At 43.4% G+C, this 17,482-nt stretch overlaps 1 protein-coding gene across 3 annotated transcripts in view; it reads left to right on the forward strand.

Moving 5' to 3' along the window:
- Window positions 1-17,482, forward strand: part of chd3 (chromodomain helicase DNA binding protein 3) — a 31,178-nt gene that overhangs the window by 9,458 nt on the left and 4,238 nt on the right. For all 3 annotated transcript variants that reach the window (XM_019858411.1, XM_019858412.1, XM_019858413.1), the window contains 26 exons: window positions 76-267; window positions 993-1,193; window positions 1,275-1,412; window positions 2,367-2,488; window positions 3,244-3,417; window positions 3,848-3,989; window positions 4,072-4,203; window positions 4,271-4,388; window positions 5,165-5,289; window positions 5,362-5,593; window positions 6,262-6,446; window positions 7,565-7,742; window positions 7,823-7,909; window positions 10,095-10,180; window positions 10,476-10,609; window positions 10,684-10,828; window positions 11,007-11,169; window positions 11,245-11,366; window positions 11,828-12,041; window positions 12,182-12,283; window positions 12,376-12,507; window positions 13,420-13,528; window positions 13,971-14,103; window positions 14,984-15,179; window positions 15,688-15,851; window positions 16,126-16,252. In XM_019858411.1, coding sequence (XP_019713970.1) covers window positions 76-267; window positions 993-1,193; window positions 1,275-1,412; window positions 2,367-2,488; window positions 3,244-3,417; window positions 3,848-3,989; window positions 4,072-4,203; window positions 4,271-4,388; window positions 5,165-5,289; window positions 5,362-5,593; window positions 6,262-6,446; window positions 7,565-7,742; window positions 7,823-7,909; window positions 10,095-10,180; window positions 10,476-10,609; window positions 10,684-10,828; window positions 11,007-11,169; window positions 11,245-11,366; window positions 11,828-12,041; window positions 12,182-12,283; window positions 12,376-12,507; window positions 13,420-13,528; window positions 13,971-14,103; window positions 14,984-15,179; window positions 15,688-15,851; window positions 16,126-16,252 — 3,853 coding nt within the window. The remainder of the gene's footprint in view (window positions 1-75; window positions 268-992; window positions 1,194-1,274; window positions 1,413-2,366; window positions 2,489-3,243; window positions 3,418-3,847; window positions 3,990-4,071; window positions 4,204-4,270; window positions 4,389-5,164; window positions 5,290-5,361; window positions 5,594-6,261; window positions 6,447-7,564; window positions 7,743-7,822; window positions 7,910-10,094; window positions 10,181-10,475; window positions 10,610-10,683; window positions 10,829-11,006; window positions 11,170-11,244; window positions 11,367-11,827; window positions 12,042-12,181; window positions 12,284-12,375; window positions 12,508-13,419; window positions 13,529-13,970; window positions 14,104-14,983; window positions 15,180-15,687; window positions 15,852-16,125; window positions 16,253-17,482) is intronic.

Raw genomic sequence — 17,482 nt, forward strand, 5'->3', positions numbered from 1 at the left:
CGCGCCGTCTCATCGGACGGGAAGGGGCTGCCCGTCACCGTGCGCACTTTTAAAATCTTATCGTCCTTTTTATAGCCGACGATAAAATACGAGGAGCAGCCCGACTTCGTGACGTCGACGGGAGGCACGCTGCACCTGTACCAGATGGAGGGTCTCAACTGGCTTCGCTTTTCCTGGGCTCAGGGCACCGACACCATCCTGGCGGACGAAATGGGTCTGGGCAAGACCATCCAGACCATTGTCTTCCTCTACTCGCTCTTTAAGGAGGTACCCGGCGTCCAGGACACTTTGTATCGTATCGTATCAGCAGAGACGCGCTGGGATCAAAATTCGTCCCGGGGCTAGTTGTCAACGCGGCCGTCGCATCCCAAAGAATAATCGTCGTTGTGGAGGGAGGGGCCGGGGGTGTGATTGGTGCTGGTGGTTATAGGAGGGTGTGGGAGGGGGATTGTTGATCCCTGGTAAGGGCCCTGATGGGAAGGACCAGCCTAGAAATATATCGGCTGTTAAAACATGTAAATTTCCCCCAAATTCCCAATGGCCACGCCGCCCTTGGGGAAAAAAAAAATCATCAGGCTTGATTTTTAGTTTGACCGTTTTTGTGCTTTTTACCGTCATCGTTATTCATTTGCTGTTTTATTGTTTGTATGCATTATTTTTGCTCCATGTAGAGCATTTTGAAAACAGAGGTGGTTGCTTCAAAATGCTTTCGGAATAGAATTGAGTTGAGATGAGAATTAAATTAGAATTTTTCCAAGGAGACACTCAATAAATAATATGAGGATGACATTTTCATTTTCTGAGAAAAAAAGTCGCAGTACTATGAGATTTACTTTTTGTGAAAATGTTGTGATATTTATTGAGGAAGGTTAGAAAAGACCCACATTTTCCCAAGTGCAAAAATTTGCAATTTTACAAGACAAAGTTATCTTTTGTTTCAGAAAAATGAGAGTTATGAAGTATATATTATTTTCCCCCTTTGTATGTTTCAGGGTCACACCAAAGGTCCCTTCCTGGTCAGCGCCCCGCTGTCCACCATCATCAACTGGGAGCGGGAGTTTGAGATGTGGGCGCCCGACTTCTACGTGGTCACCTACACGGGCGACAAGGACAGCCGAGCCATCATCCGTGAAAACGAGTTCTCCTTCGATGACTCGCTCGCGAAGGGTGGCAAGAAGCCCTTCAAGATGAGGGTGAGGCGCAGTGTCGCGGATGCGCGACGACAGCATGCGCAAATGTCGATGATTTTTTTTTTTTTTTTTTCTCCGGCTCAGAGAGAGACACCGATCAAGTTCCACGTGCTGCTGACCTCTTACGAGCTGGTGACCATCGACCAGACGGCGCTGAAGTCCATCGACTGGGCCTGCCTGGTGGTGGACGAGGCTCACCGCCTTAAAAATAATCAGTCCAAGGTACGCGCACGGCAAGGCCAAATCGACGTAACCACCATGTATCCCTCGGATTTTCGAGGAGAAAAAAAAAACCGCAGCCGAACTCCGTTGTGAATTGAAAACGATCTACGAGAACAAAAAGGTTTGATTACCAGTGAATGCCACAAGATGACTGCAAAGCTCTAGTTTTGTCTAAATGAAGCTCCTCAACTCACCTCGGCATAGTACATTGTTTCCAAGATGGTGGAAATGTTGTTTTTTTTTTGTTTTTTTAATTTATGAAAAAAAATCTGAATTGATGAATTTGCAACCCTCACCCAAAAAATATATATATAAACGCCAAAAAAAGTTGTCACAGTCGGACTACTGAGTTCTTTTTTTCTAAGATAGTCATATTGTGACATTGAAGTTGCCTTTTTTTCCTGAGAACAAAAGTCGCAGTATTATGAAAATTAACTTCTATTTTCTGGAGATCACAATGATACAAAAGTAAAAGTATTTCTTTGCCAAAAAGTCAAAATATTCTTTTGAGATAGAAGTCTGAATATGACATCTTTTTTCTCTGAGAAAGAAAGCTTCAGTATGATGAAAATGAATTCCTTCGTTTGTGTCATTCAGAGCAAAAATTCCGACCATGATTTCAATATCACATTTTTGGGAGAAATTCTGTCATGTCATGCGAATAGAGTCGTATTTTTCTTTCCCACCCAGATAAAACCGTTATATTATGACAATGAAGTCAAAGTTCAACGTGAAAACCGCAAAGAAAAAACACTTTGTTCTCGCAAAAATGGGACTTTCTTCCTATTAAATACGCCATTTGTTCTTTCAAACAAACTGTTCAGGATTTATTGGACAATGTTGACGTCACTTTTTGGTGGACAGAGCGCCTGGAGACATGTCATGGCGGTCCTGAGCTCTGTTTGTACGCCCTCTGGTGGCCGCGCTTTCTGAAAACGTGCAATTGCTTTGCAGTTTTTCCGGCGTCTGAACGACTACAAGATTGACCACAAGCTGCTGCTGACGGGAACGCCGCTACAGAACAACCTGGAGGAGCTTTTCCACCTGCTCAATTTCCTCACGCCCAACCGCTTCAAGTAGGACGCACACACATACACACACGCACACACACAGAATGACTCGCATTCTTCTTGTATGTCGTCTACATATTGTTGTTTGAGAATGAATCGTATGATTTTGAAAAATAAATCTCAATATTACAAGAGTACAAATCTGAATTTCTTTTTAAAAAGTCTCAATCAAGAATTGAGTTGGCTTTTTCTGTGAAGGAAATGAAATACTCTCAAATTAAGTTGTATTTTTAGATTTTCTTACTTTAAAATTTTTTTTTTTTTTTCTGAAAAAAGATTTTCGGCCAAAAAGTTGCCCCAGTGTATTATGAAAATTAAGTTATAATTTGTATTTTTTGAGAATGCGTTAAATGAATTATTAATAATATCGATTTTTTTTTTCAAAAATAAAACTTGTTTTGTTGGAATTAAGTGTTAATGCTGTAAAGTGAAAAGTAGCGATATTATGAGATTTCTTTTTTTTTTTCAGAGAGAATTGTGTTGCAATTTTTTTAAGTGTTGATATGAGGTTGTCTTATTTTGTTGAGGAAAAAAAAGATAGGTGTGAAAATAAAGTCATACTTTTTAGGGAAAAACACATAATATCGTCGTATTTCCCCACAGAAAACGTTGTTTTGTATTATGATGAGAATTACATCGGAATTTATCGAGAAACTAGTTTTCCCTGTGACTCCAAGTTGTATTCCGTCGAGGAAAAATAAGCAATACCACGTGAATGAAGTCCGATTTTGCAAATGCACGCGTGGTATGTCCTAACGCAGCAACCTGGACGGCTTTCTGGAGGAGTTTGCCGACATCTCCAAGGAGGACCAGATCAAGAAACTGCACGACCTGCTGGGGCCTCACATGTTGCGGCGCCTCAAGGCTGACGTCTTCAAGAACATGCCCGCCAAGACCGAGCTCATCGTGCGGGTGGAACTCAGCCCCATGCAGAAGTACCAAACTCTAAGAAATCTCATCCAACTCACTTCCTTTTTGTGTGTGTGTGTGTGTGTGTGTGTGTGTGTGTGTGTGTGTGTGTGTGTGTGTGTGTGTGTGTGTTTTTCCAAGAAGAAAGTCACCATATAATGCGTTAACTTTTATCCTTTCGAGAATTGTTTGTCATCACGAGACTTTTGTTGTTTCTGAAAAAAATGTCTCAACACTTATGAAAATGATCGCGATTTAAATTTTTTTTTTTAAGAAGTCAGTATATCCTGAGATTTACATTACAATGAAAAATAAGTTGCCTATATTACGAGAATTAAATTGTAAAACTGGACAAACAAACTGAAAGGTTTGTAAAATCAAACAACGACCTTAAAGTCTGAAAGTTAATTCTCCATTTCTTTTTTTTTTTTTTTTTTAATGGGGGTTAAAACACAGAAAATACTACAAGCTGATTTTAACCAAGAACTTTGAGGCTCTGAACTCCAAAGGCGGGGGAAACCAGGTCTCGCTGCTCAACATCATGATGGACCTGAAGAAGTGTTGCAATCATCCCTACCTCTTCCCCGTCGCCTCCATGGTGGGAAAAGTCCTCCCGTTGTGTCACCGCTGCCTGTGTGAAAAAAAAAAAGCTTCAGCGCCGGATGCTCCTTTCGTTCCAGGAGGCCCAGAAAACACCCAACGGCGCTTACGAGGGCTCCGCCCTCACAAAGGCGTCCGGGAAACTGACCCTGCTGCAGAAGATGCTGCGGAAACTCAAGGAGCAGGGACACCGAGTGTTGGTTTTCTCACAGGTAACCGTCAAGAGTTGTCCGCGGTTTCGTGTTGGAGGCGGTTTTGGTGACGCTCGCCTCTTTGCAGATGACTAAAATGCTGGACTTGCTGGAAGACTTCCTGGATTACGAAGGTTATAAGTATGAAAGGATCGACGGCGGGATCACCGGAGCGCTTCGGCAAGAAGCCATCGACCGCTTCAACGGTGAGTTCATATTTTTGTGTGAGGAGAATTCCATGAGGTTTTTCTGTCGAATAAAAGCCGCACTTCTCAAGAAAAAAAAAATCTCATTTTGGATTTTGTAATTTTTTTTCTGATTTTTTCATGAGAGAATTTAGTTTATTACAAAAATTAAAGCATATTTTTGTAACATTGTACTTTTGGGCCAAAGCCATTCATTGAAAAAAATCGGCCAATATTCAAGTCTTTTAAAATGGATAAGCATCTGCATTTTTTTTTAACTTGAATTCCTGTTGAAGTCTTATTAAAAAGAGTTAAGGCTTATTTTTTTGGGGACAAAAATCTTATTAGCTGAATGAAGTTCACATTTTTTGCTGTGAAAAATCACATTATGAGACTGAATGTCATTGTTTGAGGATAAAATTCGCATTGTCCGAGAATTACGTTTGTCAAGTTACATTTTTCCCACAAAAAGAAGCCACAAAACAATGAAAATGAAATAACATTTTTTGTGCAAAAAGTTTTACATTTCTAAGAATCAATTTTATGACAAAAAATGTTTGAATTAAAAAAGATGTGTTCTTTTAAGAAAACAAGGTGTAATAGTCCAAGCTGAATTTACTGGGCCACTTTTCTCTGGTCATTTAAAAAAAAAAAAAAAAGATTCCTATTGGATGACTATTTTTTTCTAAGAATAAAAATTAAAAAAACAATCCAAGTTCTTGTCTCTACAAAATATACTTTTTTTTCTTTTCAGTCTGGTGCTAATGGTCTTTGGAACTGTGCTTTTCTATGGGCAGCTCCCGGCGCGTGTCAGTTTTGTTTCCTGCTCTCCACCCGGGCCGGAGGTTTGGGCATCAACTTGGCCACAGCGGACACCGTTGTCATCTTCGATTCCGACTGGAACCCTCACAATGACATTCAGGTAGTCGCGCCCTGCCCGCGATTCGATGGCGCCCTTCGGGTCTTCTCAGAAGCGTTTTGCTCCGTCCTCCAGGCCTTCAGTCGGGCTCACCGCATCGGGCAGGCCAACAAGGTGATGATCTACCGCTTTGTGACGCGAGCCAGCGTGGAGGAGCGCATCACGCAGGTGGCCAAGAGGAAGATGATGCTGACCCACCTGGTGGTCCGGCCCGGCCTGGGCTCCAAAGCCGGCTCCATGACCAAGCAGGAACTGGACGACATCCTCAAGTTTGGAACCGAGGAGCTCTTCAAAGATGAAGGAGAAGGTGACTGGACAGAGCTTGGGTGTGTGATGGGGATCGATTAGGCAGGAGGTCGGAGGTTTGCTCTTCATGTCTTTTTTATTTATTTATTTATTTATTTATTTTTTTAAAGAGAAAATTTCAAAATATTACAAAAAGTTTGGAAAAGGTTGCAAGGTTACTTGAATTCTGTTTTTAAGTTACAATACGACAAGAAACAGGGTGTGTTTCTTTTATAAGGGGGGAAGAAAAAAATTGCAGTATTATAAGATTAAGCTTTAATTTGAGAAAAAAAGTTGGCGTTTTACTAGAATTAAGCTCTTTTTCCGTTTTAGAAAAAGACTCAATATTCTAAGAATCAAGGTGCAAAAAAAGTTGTAATATTAGAAATAAGATTTGTTTTTTTAGGGGAGAAAAAGCCATGTCCATATGATTGAAATTACTTGTCTTTTAAAAAATGGTAGTATTAGAACTGAGCTTTTTTTTTCTTTTTTTGAGGGGGGGGGGGGCCTAAAAAAAACCCAAAAACATTTTACTATTATTAGGGTGCATTTTTTTTCCCCAAAATCAAAGTTCCATTATTGAAAAAAAACTGATCTTTTTTTTGTTGAAAAAAAAAAAAAGTTTCAATATTCGAAGAATTAAATGGTCCCTATGTGTCAAACTTTGACGCTTTTCCTGGTCCCTGACAGGTATGAAGAATTCCTCGGGGGATAAAGCTGAGGACGAGGGCAACGTGATCCACTACGACAGCACGGCCATCGAGAGGCTGCTCGACCGAAGCCAGGACGCCACCGACGACTCGGACGTCCAGAACATGAACGAGTACCTCAGCTCCTTCAAAGTGGCCCAGTACATGGTCCGAGAGGAGGACAAGGTAAGAGGCGAAGGAAAGAACAATTTTTTTTCCAAGGATTAGTTTTTTTTTTTTTTTTGTTTGTCCTCTATTTCATTTCCAGCTTTACCTTTTTTGGACTGCTGCTGGAAAGGGGGGGTGGGGGGGGGATTTGGCAGCTCTGCTACATTCATCTTGGTTTGCGCCAAAAAGCAGTGAAATAATGAGTCGAGAGAAGCAAAATAGCGCTGCAGATAACCGGGGCGATAACTCACGCTCGCATTTCTCATCGGAGCTGTATAAATATATTGACGACCGCTGCTTTAATCCGCTCCTTGTGAGGAAACATCTGTAGTTCAGCGTGGAGCTTGGACACCTTAGCCAGTGGAGCAAAAAGCTTGTGAATGGAGCATAGATATTCCCTCTGTAGCCTCCTTTGCACTGCCAAGCACTGTGCTTCTGAACATTTATTGACCCAAGTCACATAATTCAGCAAAAAAAAATAAACAAAACATCTCACAGCACACTGCCATCCTTCAACAACATTTAGTTCAACACAAACCATGGCAGAATACATGTGCACAGATAACATGACGATACTCGCCGGCATATGTTCTTAATCATCTGCGAAGAACAGCTAAAATGACTGAGGAGTTGTGAGCGTCTCCTTGTGTAGCCATGTCTGTATTATATCGCCACCATGTGGCTAAGGAACAGGGCACACACACTGAAAGGAGCAGCACAATTTCCCAAAAATGTGACCAAATTATTTCCTATTTTAGGTTTGCTTACTTTTCCTTTTTTTTGTGTTTGTGCATGGTGGTTTATCTGTTTTGTGCGTGTGTGTGTGTGTGCAGGTGCATAACATTTTTTTATGGTGTCGTCTGATAAGTATTTACCTCACAATACTCATTGTGACCTTTTTTCGGCTGACAAATACCTCATATTAAAACAAAAAATCTGAAGCTAACACGATAACTACTAAAAACTGAATGAAATCAAAGCATTTTCAAATATTCCAAACGAAAGGAAAAATAGTAAACCGGCTCTAAAAAAATGATTACAACTTGAGTTTAAAAAAACTAAAAAAAGTCAAAACCCAATAAAAACGAATGGATAATCCCAACATGCTGTATTTGGCCTTACTTTTGGTGCTCCAGATCGATGAGATCGAGCGAGAGATCATCAAGCAGGAGGAGAACGTGGATCCCGACTACTGGGAGAAGCTGTTGCGGCACCACTACGAGCAGCAGCAGGAGGACCTGGCCAGCAAACTGGGCAAAGGCAAGAGGAATCGCAAGCCGGTCAACTACAATGACGCTGCGCAGGAAGATCAAGGTAAGTCCATATTTTTTTGGGGGCTGATTTTTATTTTTTTTCATCTCCTGGAGCCTTCCGCGTCACATTTGCTGTTTCAGAGTGGCATGCCGATATTTCCGACAACCAGTCCGAGTACTCCGTGGGCTCCGAGGAGGAGGACGAGGACTTTGACGACCGTCCGGAAGGCAAGTCATAAATTCACCTACAATTAAAAAATTCACTTATGGTACCTTTCAGTCCCACCTGTGATAGGTCACGGAGACATCATTAAAAAAACAAAAATGCAAAAAAAATACTTAATAGTTTTTCCCCTCCTCCATGCTTTAAACATATTTCAATCTATTAAATTGAAAGTAGAGTCTTTAAATGTATTCTTTAACTCTCACTTTCTAGCTTGCACAGTTCTCGAAATAATATCCAAAGTATGCCTGCTCTTCGCTGTGTATATGTCACTCCAAGTTGAAGTTAACAGTAAAATGGACACATAAGCCAAAGAGAATTTGAGCAGTGAAAAATTGAACGCCAAACTGTTCTACCATACAAGATCATTTCATCTCACTCAGGTACGCTAGCTTAATGCTAAAATAGCTATGACAGACACTCGGCCTGGGTTGTATATCGTGATATCAAAATCAAGATATGAACGTTCAAGAGATTAAATATTGAAATTAGGACCATATCAGTGACGCGAACTTCCCACCAATGACGATTATTTTGCGGAGGGAGGGAGCCTGAGACACACGCAGCCGCTGGCAGACAGTACACCCACATACAAACACACGCACAAACACACACCCGTACACGCATGCACGCAGACACACGCACACACACCTTTCCAAATATCCACCCTTTCCTCATTAATTGATCGCTCACGTCCTATTTCTGCGCCTCTTCCTTGACTGCCACTATATTTCTGTGGATGTGTGTATGTCTTTTTTGCTAAGCGAGACATACAGTCATCCACATAGCAGTGAAAGGAAATACCATTTCTCCCTAAGATAGATTCCAAAGCGAACAGATTCAGTGAGAACAACAGAGGCCCAGAATTGAACCCTGGGGAACACCACACGACAGTGAGGCAGTTCGTGACCAAGGCTAACACAAAAAGTTCTGTCAGCCAAATAGCACCCAAACCACAAGGGCGCTACCGTCAATGCCCACCAGTTGCTCCAAATGTTGTTGGAGCATAAAATATGGCCATTCGAGGACATTTGCAGTAGAATGTAAATAGTTTTTTATTTATTTATTTATTTTTTATGTATTGTCGACTTTATGTTGAAAAAACATACCAAAAAGCTCTGAAAGAAAAACAAATCATGCAGTATAGTCACAAGAGTCCACCTGATTAATGCTAACATATAATGCAAAGGTACGTCGATGGGCTAAAGGAAATTAGCATTTCATTTCATTGTATTTATCATTGTTGGACAAGCTACTTAGTAAATGTAGTAAGCTAACCTATGACCTATTCTACATTAAATGTTCACTCAAGTGAAGCTGCTCACCAAAAAACACAGCTAGCTAAGATACAGTAAAATAAATGTGTATGTGTGTGTGTGTGTTTGTGTGTATCTCTCTCTCTCTCTCTCTCTCTCTCTCTCTCTCCCTCTCTCTCCTTTTCTCTATCCCCCCCCCCCCCTGTGGTACTATCCGAAGCTATTTGTTGAAAACCTCATTCAGTTAAAACTATTTGCATTTTTTTGTGGATTGTTATTTTTTTTTAATTCTCTCATATTCCACAAGATGGCATCAAAACCTTGAAAGTGGTTCTGGTGTCATGGAAGTACAGCAGTGTCTTCTAGATCGCAATTTGTTCCCTTTACGTTGTAAATTTTGTGGTGGAACGTACCTGTCTGTCGTGGAAGTTGCTGCTATCTCAATGGAATCGGCGGGGTTTTAAACAAAAAAAACTTTTAAATGGGTTTTCTATTTTATGTGACACACATAGATTAAAATAAATAATTAAAACCATCTTTCATTTCATTCAATCAGCGTTTTGGGGGGGCGCTGTCAATTACTTGCACCATTCGCGGTGGAGATCGCTCCCGATCCGCTGCAAATAACTTTACAATATACCAGGTTTTTATTTCGCAGATCAAGTTGCCTGGCACACTCACGCAAAGCCCTTAGCCAAAACACACAAAGCGCGCTCGAGACGGCCATCTCCGAGTGAAAGGGAAAAAAAAAAACCTCACATTCTCCTTCCCTTCTCTCGCCAAGGAGCTCAGTGTTTTCATCATCGCGTGAAAATCATTTTGAAAGGCGAGCATGCAATACCAGATTGAAACCGTGCCTTTGCGAAGAGTATTTTTGTTGCTGTTGCTGGGCCTTGGCTCTGGTCTTGTTTCTTAACCCCTTGGTTCCCTGCAGGCCGGAGACATTCCCGTCGCCAGTTGAGGAACGAGAAGGACAAACCGCTCCCTCCTCTTCTGGCCAGGGTGGGCGGCAACCTCGAGGTCTGTCCACCTGCTTTGCTTCCAAATGTCCGAATGTACTTCCTGTATATAGTACCGGGTACAGGTATGAGCACAAGTGAATGTGGACCGCGGGGAGAATAGTCAGCAACATTGTAACTACACACGAAATGGAGCAATCCCTAGTTGAGAATGACTTAAATCTCAGCTAAGCAGTGGAGTAACAGCTCCAACATGAGTAAATGATATTTATCAACAGAATGCTTCCTATGTTTGTGAACAAAAGCAGCAGGAGAAGGCGCCAGCGTTATGTGTGGCAATTTTTTTCCGCGGCTAGGTTCTTGGCTTCAATACACGCCAGCGGAAGGCGTTCCTGAATGCGGTGATGCGCTGGGGGATGCCGTCTCAAGACGCCTTCTCCTCTCAGTGGCTGGTCAGAGACCTCAGAGGCAAGACTGAGAAGGAATTCAAGTAAGTCCAATGAGGAAAAAAAAACGAGAGACATCGAAGTGATTACATGTCACACTCGGCCGTGTCTCCTCCAGAGCGTACGTGTCGCTCTTCATGCGTCACTTGTGCGAGCCGGTGGCCGACGGTGCGGAGACGTTCGCCGACGGCGTCCCCAGGGAGGGCCTGTGTCGCCAGCCGGTCCTCACGCGCATTGGCGTCATGTCGCTCGTCAAGAAGAAGGTGGCGCGCTTTCATGTGCTTTTTCGACATTTATATTATAACGCCTGCAATGGCAATGCTAGTTCCATTAGCCCATCAATGGCATTTCACATTCTGTGTTAGCATTAAGCTAGCAGACTTTGAGAATCACTGCCCGATTTTCTGGTTTGGACATAATTGTGATCTTTTTTACTTGCAGATTCAGGAATTTGAGCACATCAACGGGCGCTGGAGTCTCCCGGAGCTCAAGCCCGATGTCAGCTTGGACAAATCCTCCTCCAGGGCATCGTCCCCCACTCCCAAGACCGCAACGCCCACGCCGGACGCCAGCTACAACAACACGCCGTGCACCTCCAAGCCAGGTAAGCGGCATTCATGAAAGTACACTGACTCTCCAGGCAACCAGTGAGCTCACGACATTTCGTTGCTGTAAAAAGCGACACCCGCGCCAGCAGACAAGCCCGAAAAGAACAAGAAGGAGGGCGAGAGGGAGGACAAGGAGAATGGCGAAGCCCAGTCTGAGAAGGAGAAAAATGACAGCAAAGAGGGAAACAAAGAGGTGACACACGAAGGAAATGTTAAAGCTTAATCAGCTTTGATATAATCTTTAATTTTTGTTGGAACTTGGGCAAGGTTTTGTTTCGGCTCCTCCTGTGGTGAAAATAGGAGTCTAAATGACATATACATGATCACGAGTCATGTATAACAACACGGTTTTAAGAATTTCTATGTGATTTGCAATGCTAAATGTTCAAACTGCATTTTTTTTTTTTTTAATTTAATTTAATTTTTTTTTTTAATCCTTTCCAGTTCAGTTGTTTTTCACTTTTAGGTACATTGCTTTTGCAGCTTTTTTTAACGCATTTATTTAAGTTCATTTTTTAAACAACAAATTATTGTATCCATTATTTTCCTATATTTTAGTGCGGTCTAAATTTTTAAACTTTTTTTTGTTTTGTTTTACTTGAGCATGATGTCTATTATAAAAATCAAATGTGGTCCCTCATTACTTGATTTCAGCCTGACGCTGCGCAAAGCGTATCTCCTCCCCGACTGACAACGGAGGGAAAAGACGACGAAGGCAAAGACACTGACGGCAAAGACGGTGATGGCAACCAACCGCGTGAGGAGGAGGAGGACGAACCAATCGCCCCCTCACCACAGGAGAGGAATTTGCCAGACAAATGCAAAGTAACAACCCAACAGGACGGGCAGGTGCAAGAAGAGAAAGAAGGTACAGTAATCTCCCGCCTAGTCGAGGTTCACTATTCATTAATTCACCTCTTGTCATATTTATGTATTTATTTATTTATTGTTTGGATGGAACTAATCCCCAGCTATTCACATTTTTGTGCTTCTTCTGAAACGCTAAAGCTCCTCGTCTCTTGGATGGCGAAAAGGCGGCCGAGGAGCAGCAAAAAGACACGGAGAAGGCGGAAGTAGCAGACTCCAAGGAGGACGCCGAAACCAAGAAAGGTCAATCAGACAGCTGTCAATCAAATCTTTCGGGGCGGGGTTTTCGCCCTGCACCTAAACACTACCTGACGTTTACTTGTTGTCATGAACAGAGGAAACGAAAGATGAAATGGATCCTGGGAAAGAATTCCGAGAGGCGAAGGCGGAGTTGCCCAAAGGGAACGGCAAACTGCCTGCTGAGCGGCCTCGCTTCATGTTTAACATTGCTGACGGCGGTTTCACTGGTCAGTCACTGTGATACAATGTTAATCTGAAATTAAAAATAATAATAATACTTCCACAACATACATTATATGAAGACCGTGTTTATATTGTTCCCCACCATGAAAGGAATGTAGAAAGGGAGGTCAAGATCCTCTCTCTCTCCATGTATTTTTTTGGTAATGTACAGAATAATCATCTGCATAAAGATGAACCTCCCTAAATTATTTATCCATCCATCAATCCATCCATTCATTGTCTAATTGCTTATGACCGCTAACCAGGGTTATGGGCATGCTGGAGCCGTCTTCGGGCTGTAGGCGCGGGGTTCACCCTGAACTGGTCGCCCGCCAATCGCAGGGCACACATAGAGCAACAACCATTTGTGCTTGCCATCACACCTAGGGACATTTATAGAGATTAATTATTAACCTACCTTGCATGTTTTTGGAATGTGGGAGGAAACAGCAGTATCCGGAGAAAACCTGCGCAGGCACGGGGAAAACAAGCAAACACCACACAGGAAGGCCAGAGCCGGAATCGAACCCTGCACCTCTTTACTGTGAGGTGGACGTGCTAACCAGTAGACCACCATGCCGCCCTAAATTATTTATGTACTGTAAATGGATAATAAGATGGGGCCCAAAATTGACCCTTGTGGGACACCCATTTTTACTTCCAGCAAAGATGAGGTACAACTATCTGATGCAATGCGCTAAGTACATACTTCCACTCAGGTAATTCTTAATAAGGAAAGGTACAGCAGGTAGGCGATAACTTGGGAGAGAGGTACATAAATACTTAGTAGTCAAGAGATACCCAAGGAAGGTAGCTAAGGAGTTACCTTGGTCGACAGGTTGGACTTGGATAAAATATAAATAATATATGAACAAAAAAAAAAGATGAGAGCTGGTATGTTTTCCTCTCCCCCACAGAACTACACACTCTTTGGCAGAACGAGGAGCGGGCCGCCATCTCCTCGGGGAAGATGAGCGAAATCTGGCACCGCCGCCACGATTTCTGGCTCCTGGCAGGAATCGTCATGTATCCTTAGCGGCGCAGTGAGCCAGCTCCCATCAAGACCCCCTCGACCCCCCGCCGCGCTTGTTTTTAACAGCAAAATAAAACCTTAAGTACATGTTGTCCTTGCTGTTTTGCGAGTCTGGGTTGCATATCAATGACATAAATTTTGTTTTATAACACCGCCCACTCTGAGTTCTTGTGTTTCATAAACTCCATCACCCATAGGCCAGCTATATCCGCCATAAATTTGGCATCTCGGAAAATTCCCGATTGGCACAAAACTCACTGTAGTGCTCCTATGACTTTAGTGTTGTGTGAGTGTGTGTGTTGTGTTAGTCTTTTTTAGGCGCTGGCCTAAAAAAAGAAAAAGTTAAACATTGACTTCAGGTAGGAAAGTTTTATTTTCCCTAAATATACATTTTTGACTGATGTTTTGAGCAACCGTCCTTGACCTCAGCACCAGCCACGGCTACGCTCGGTGGCAGGACATCCAGAACGATCTGCCGTTCGCCATCGTCAACGAGCCCTTTAAGTCGCAGGCCAACAAAGGCAACTTCCTGGAGATGAAGAACAAGTTCCTGGCTCGGCGCTTCAAGGTAAGACGACGTAAAAGTCTTATTATATAACTGTTCAAACCATTTATTTACTATAATATGATATACATATTAGTAATATAACTATTCATAGTTCGTGCTTGCAAATGTTTTCGAGCTCAAATGCATTCACAAAGTGTTTCAACTTGAAATGTGTTTAGACTTCAAAGCATTTTTTATGGGTGAAACTAACAAAAAATGATTGTCTCTTGATATTGCGGATTTCACCTGTTGCGGGCGGGTCTGGAACATATCCACGGCAATAAAACGAGGGTTCACTGAATGTAAAATACAAAGACAGATCTAGTTCTTGGCAACCTCCTCCACTTTATTCTGAGCACTTTGCTGTCATCAATCACCTGACAAAACGCCCCACGGCCCACATCTTGGCCCCGCCAGAGTGCTGACTGCAGCGTTTCTCATCCTGTTTTTGACTGCCTCACATGTTTCAGATCGTCGAACATCCTCATTTACGGCAACTGTCGCCCTTTTACTCATCGCTCAAAATAATGATGACAAAAAAAAAAAAATGGTGCAATTTTTTTTCCAGGATTTCCAGCATATTTAGATCCAGAACTTATTTGAGCAATTTCACTTATCTTTCAAAAGCCACAGAATTTTCTTCTCTGACAATGTAAGTACTAAACCTACCTCAAGAAAATGTTGACTTTCTTCTTTCACCTAAAAATGTTTTTGACCCCCTTGTGATCAGAAGTAATCAGAACATGGGTTGGGTTCACCAAAAACAACGGTTTTGGACCAAAAATTGGGAAAACATCATTATTATTATTACTATTATTGTTGTTGGTGTTTTTAGACACGGACAAGCAGAACACGGACTTTATATTTAAAGACAGACACACATTCCCATTTTTTTTTTCAGCTGCTGGAGCAGGCTCTGGTCATCGAGGAGCAGCTGCGGCGCGCCGCCTACCTGAACATGACGCAGGACCCCAGCCACCCGGCCATGGCGCTCAACGCGCGCTTCGCCGAGGTGGAATGCTTGGCTGAGTCGCACCAGCACCTCAGCAAGGAGTCACTGGCGGGCAACAAGCCGGCCAACGCCGTCCTGCACAAAGGTCAGTGGCACCTGCGCTATCTGCATCCTTACACAGCGAGATACAGTGATTAGCAGATTTCCCTCCGCCAAAAATCAATAACAAAAAAACTGAATAGAATTCTGTCACATTGTTCTGAACATAAGCGGATCCTGTTTAGGTACCCTGCTAAGTGGGTAGGTATCTCGATAGGAGCTACCTACGTATGCTAGCTAGGTAACTACAGTCAGTTGTCACCTGGTACTGTAAGTAAAAAATATTCACTTGTACCCTACAGGTATTCAATTCACACATTTATATTGCCCCCACCCCCCACCACCAAAAGTAAGACCCTAATCACTACGTATTTGTAGTCCTTGAATCGAATGGTATCGTTCCAGATGATCCAAATATTGTTAAATGGAATCAGAGCCATGGAAAATTATCCTAATTGGACGATCGCAGTCCAAGCAAAACAAAAAGCAGATAATTCCACCTGGAAGACATTAATAGCCGGGAGCCGCGGAGTCACGTCTTGTTGTCCTTGCAGTGCTCAACCAGCTGGAGGAGCTGCTGAGCGACATGAAGGCCGACGTGACCCGGCTGCCGGCCACGCTGTCCCGAGTGCCGCCCATCGCCGCGCGCCTGCAGATGTCCGAGAGGAGCATCCTGAGCCGGCTGGCCAGCAAGGGCACGGAGACGCACGCCCCCCCGGTCAGTCGCTTGCCTTTGACTCCGAGAGCAAACACTCCAACCTGCGCAGGCTGCCAGTGGAAAAACCGATGGAGGGCGGCCAGTAAAAACACAGAGCCCATCAACCTGCGCTATTTCACTCCACAAGCGCTTAGTCAGCAGATTCTCCTCACCATCTTTAAGCACTTTACAATGTTCCTCCCATCCCCCTTGCTGCTGCTGTTTTTTCTCCCCCGCGCCCCGGTTCGTAAATGCCATCTTGCCTGAACCTAATTCCTTCTTTTCCTCGGTGCAGCCGATCCCTCCCGGACCCTACGCCACCCCTCAGAACTACGGCGCCCCCTTCACCCCGGCCCCCCCTGGCGCCCTCCTCATGGGCGGGGCCAACTACAGTCAGATGCCGCCCGGATCCTTCATATCAGGTCAGTGAGCCTCCAATTCCTTTCCCGAACCGACCCCAGCAATAAATTCGGTCCAGAAGAGCTTCGTTCTTCATCGGTACCTTTCGGTCATGCGCGTGGAATTACAGCGAAACCTTTCTGCCGTGATTTGCTGAAAACTCTCCAAGATGCCAAATGATGCCCTTCCCAAGAATAGAAAGTAGTCCTACCCAGGTACCGAATGTGGGTACCCATGTCGTAGCTAAGGTCAACTTTCCCTACTTTCCGATGAGACGTGACTTTGGTGCCACCTTGTGGAATCTCGGTGCCACGGACAGATTTCCATGCGCACTTCTGCTGCATTTGATGTCTTTCAAATCATTTGTAAGCCGTTTATTTTGTGTGTGATGGTGCAATTGAAAGTGATATCAAAATGCCTTTGACTGATAGTTTGTGATACAGATCGACAATTTTAAACCGGGCGGGGGCAGCTTGGGTCTTCGAGGGCCTGCTATGCCGCATGTTGTAAATGTTTCCATCCTCCAACACGCCCGATTCAAATGATCAGGAAGCTGATCAGGCTTCTGCAGAGCTGGACGATCATGATCCCGATCATCTGAATCAAGTGTGTTGGAGGAAGGGAACGAAAACCTGCAGGATGGCGGCCCTTGAGTTGCCCGCCCCGAGTTTAAACGAATAGTCGATGCAATTTGTACCTTTTCCGTCATCTCTGTGCCTGCATTAGTGTACCAATGAAAGACTGTCATCACCTATACGCTCAGTGATTGATGATTTTCTGGTGAATGCCCCGGTTTGTCCGGCCATCTGTCGTTGGATCCAAACAGAAGACAAACAGGACAGTCAAATAAAGCCGCGACCGCGCTCTTTGCTTTGCAGTCAGGGACCAAGATTGTTGTGGTTAACAAAAATGAACAAAAGCTCAAATTGACGAAGGAAAAAAAAACATTTGGTGATAAAATGAAATAAAACCAAGAGTACTTGGAAAAAAACATTTTTCGCAAAACTTAAACGAACCACAATTACACCCCAAAAAATATCCTTCATTTCTGTTCTTGTCAGTTAATTGAAAAAATGAGCTTTTTATTTATTTATGTCTGGACCGCTCGGCGGCAGTCAGACGGCTGGACAGTAGTTTGGTAATTGGAATTGGCTTTACTGACTTTATTACACACGCACACACACACACACACACGCGCACACACACACACACACACACGCACACACACACACACACACACACACACACACACA

Source organism: Hippocampus comes, unplaced genomic scaffold, assembly GCF_001891065.2.
Source record: "Hippocampus comes isolate QL1 unplaced genomic scaffold, H_comes_QL1_v1.1 scaffold48, whole genome shotgun sequence".
NCBI lineage: Eukaryota > Metazoa > Chordata > Actinopteri > Syngnathiformes > Syngnathidae > Hippocampus > Hippocampus comes.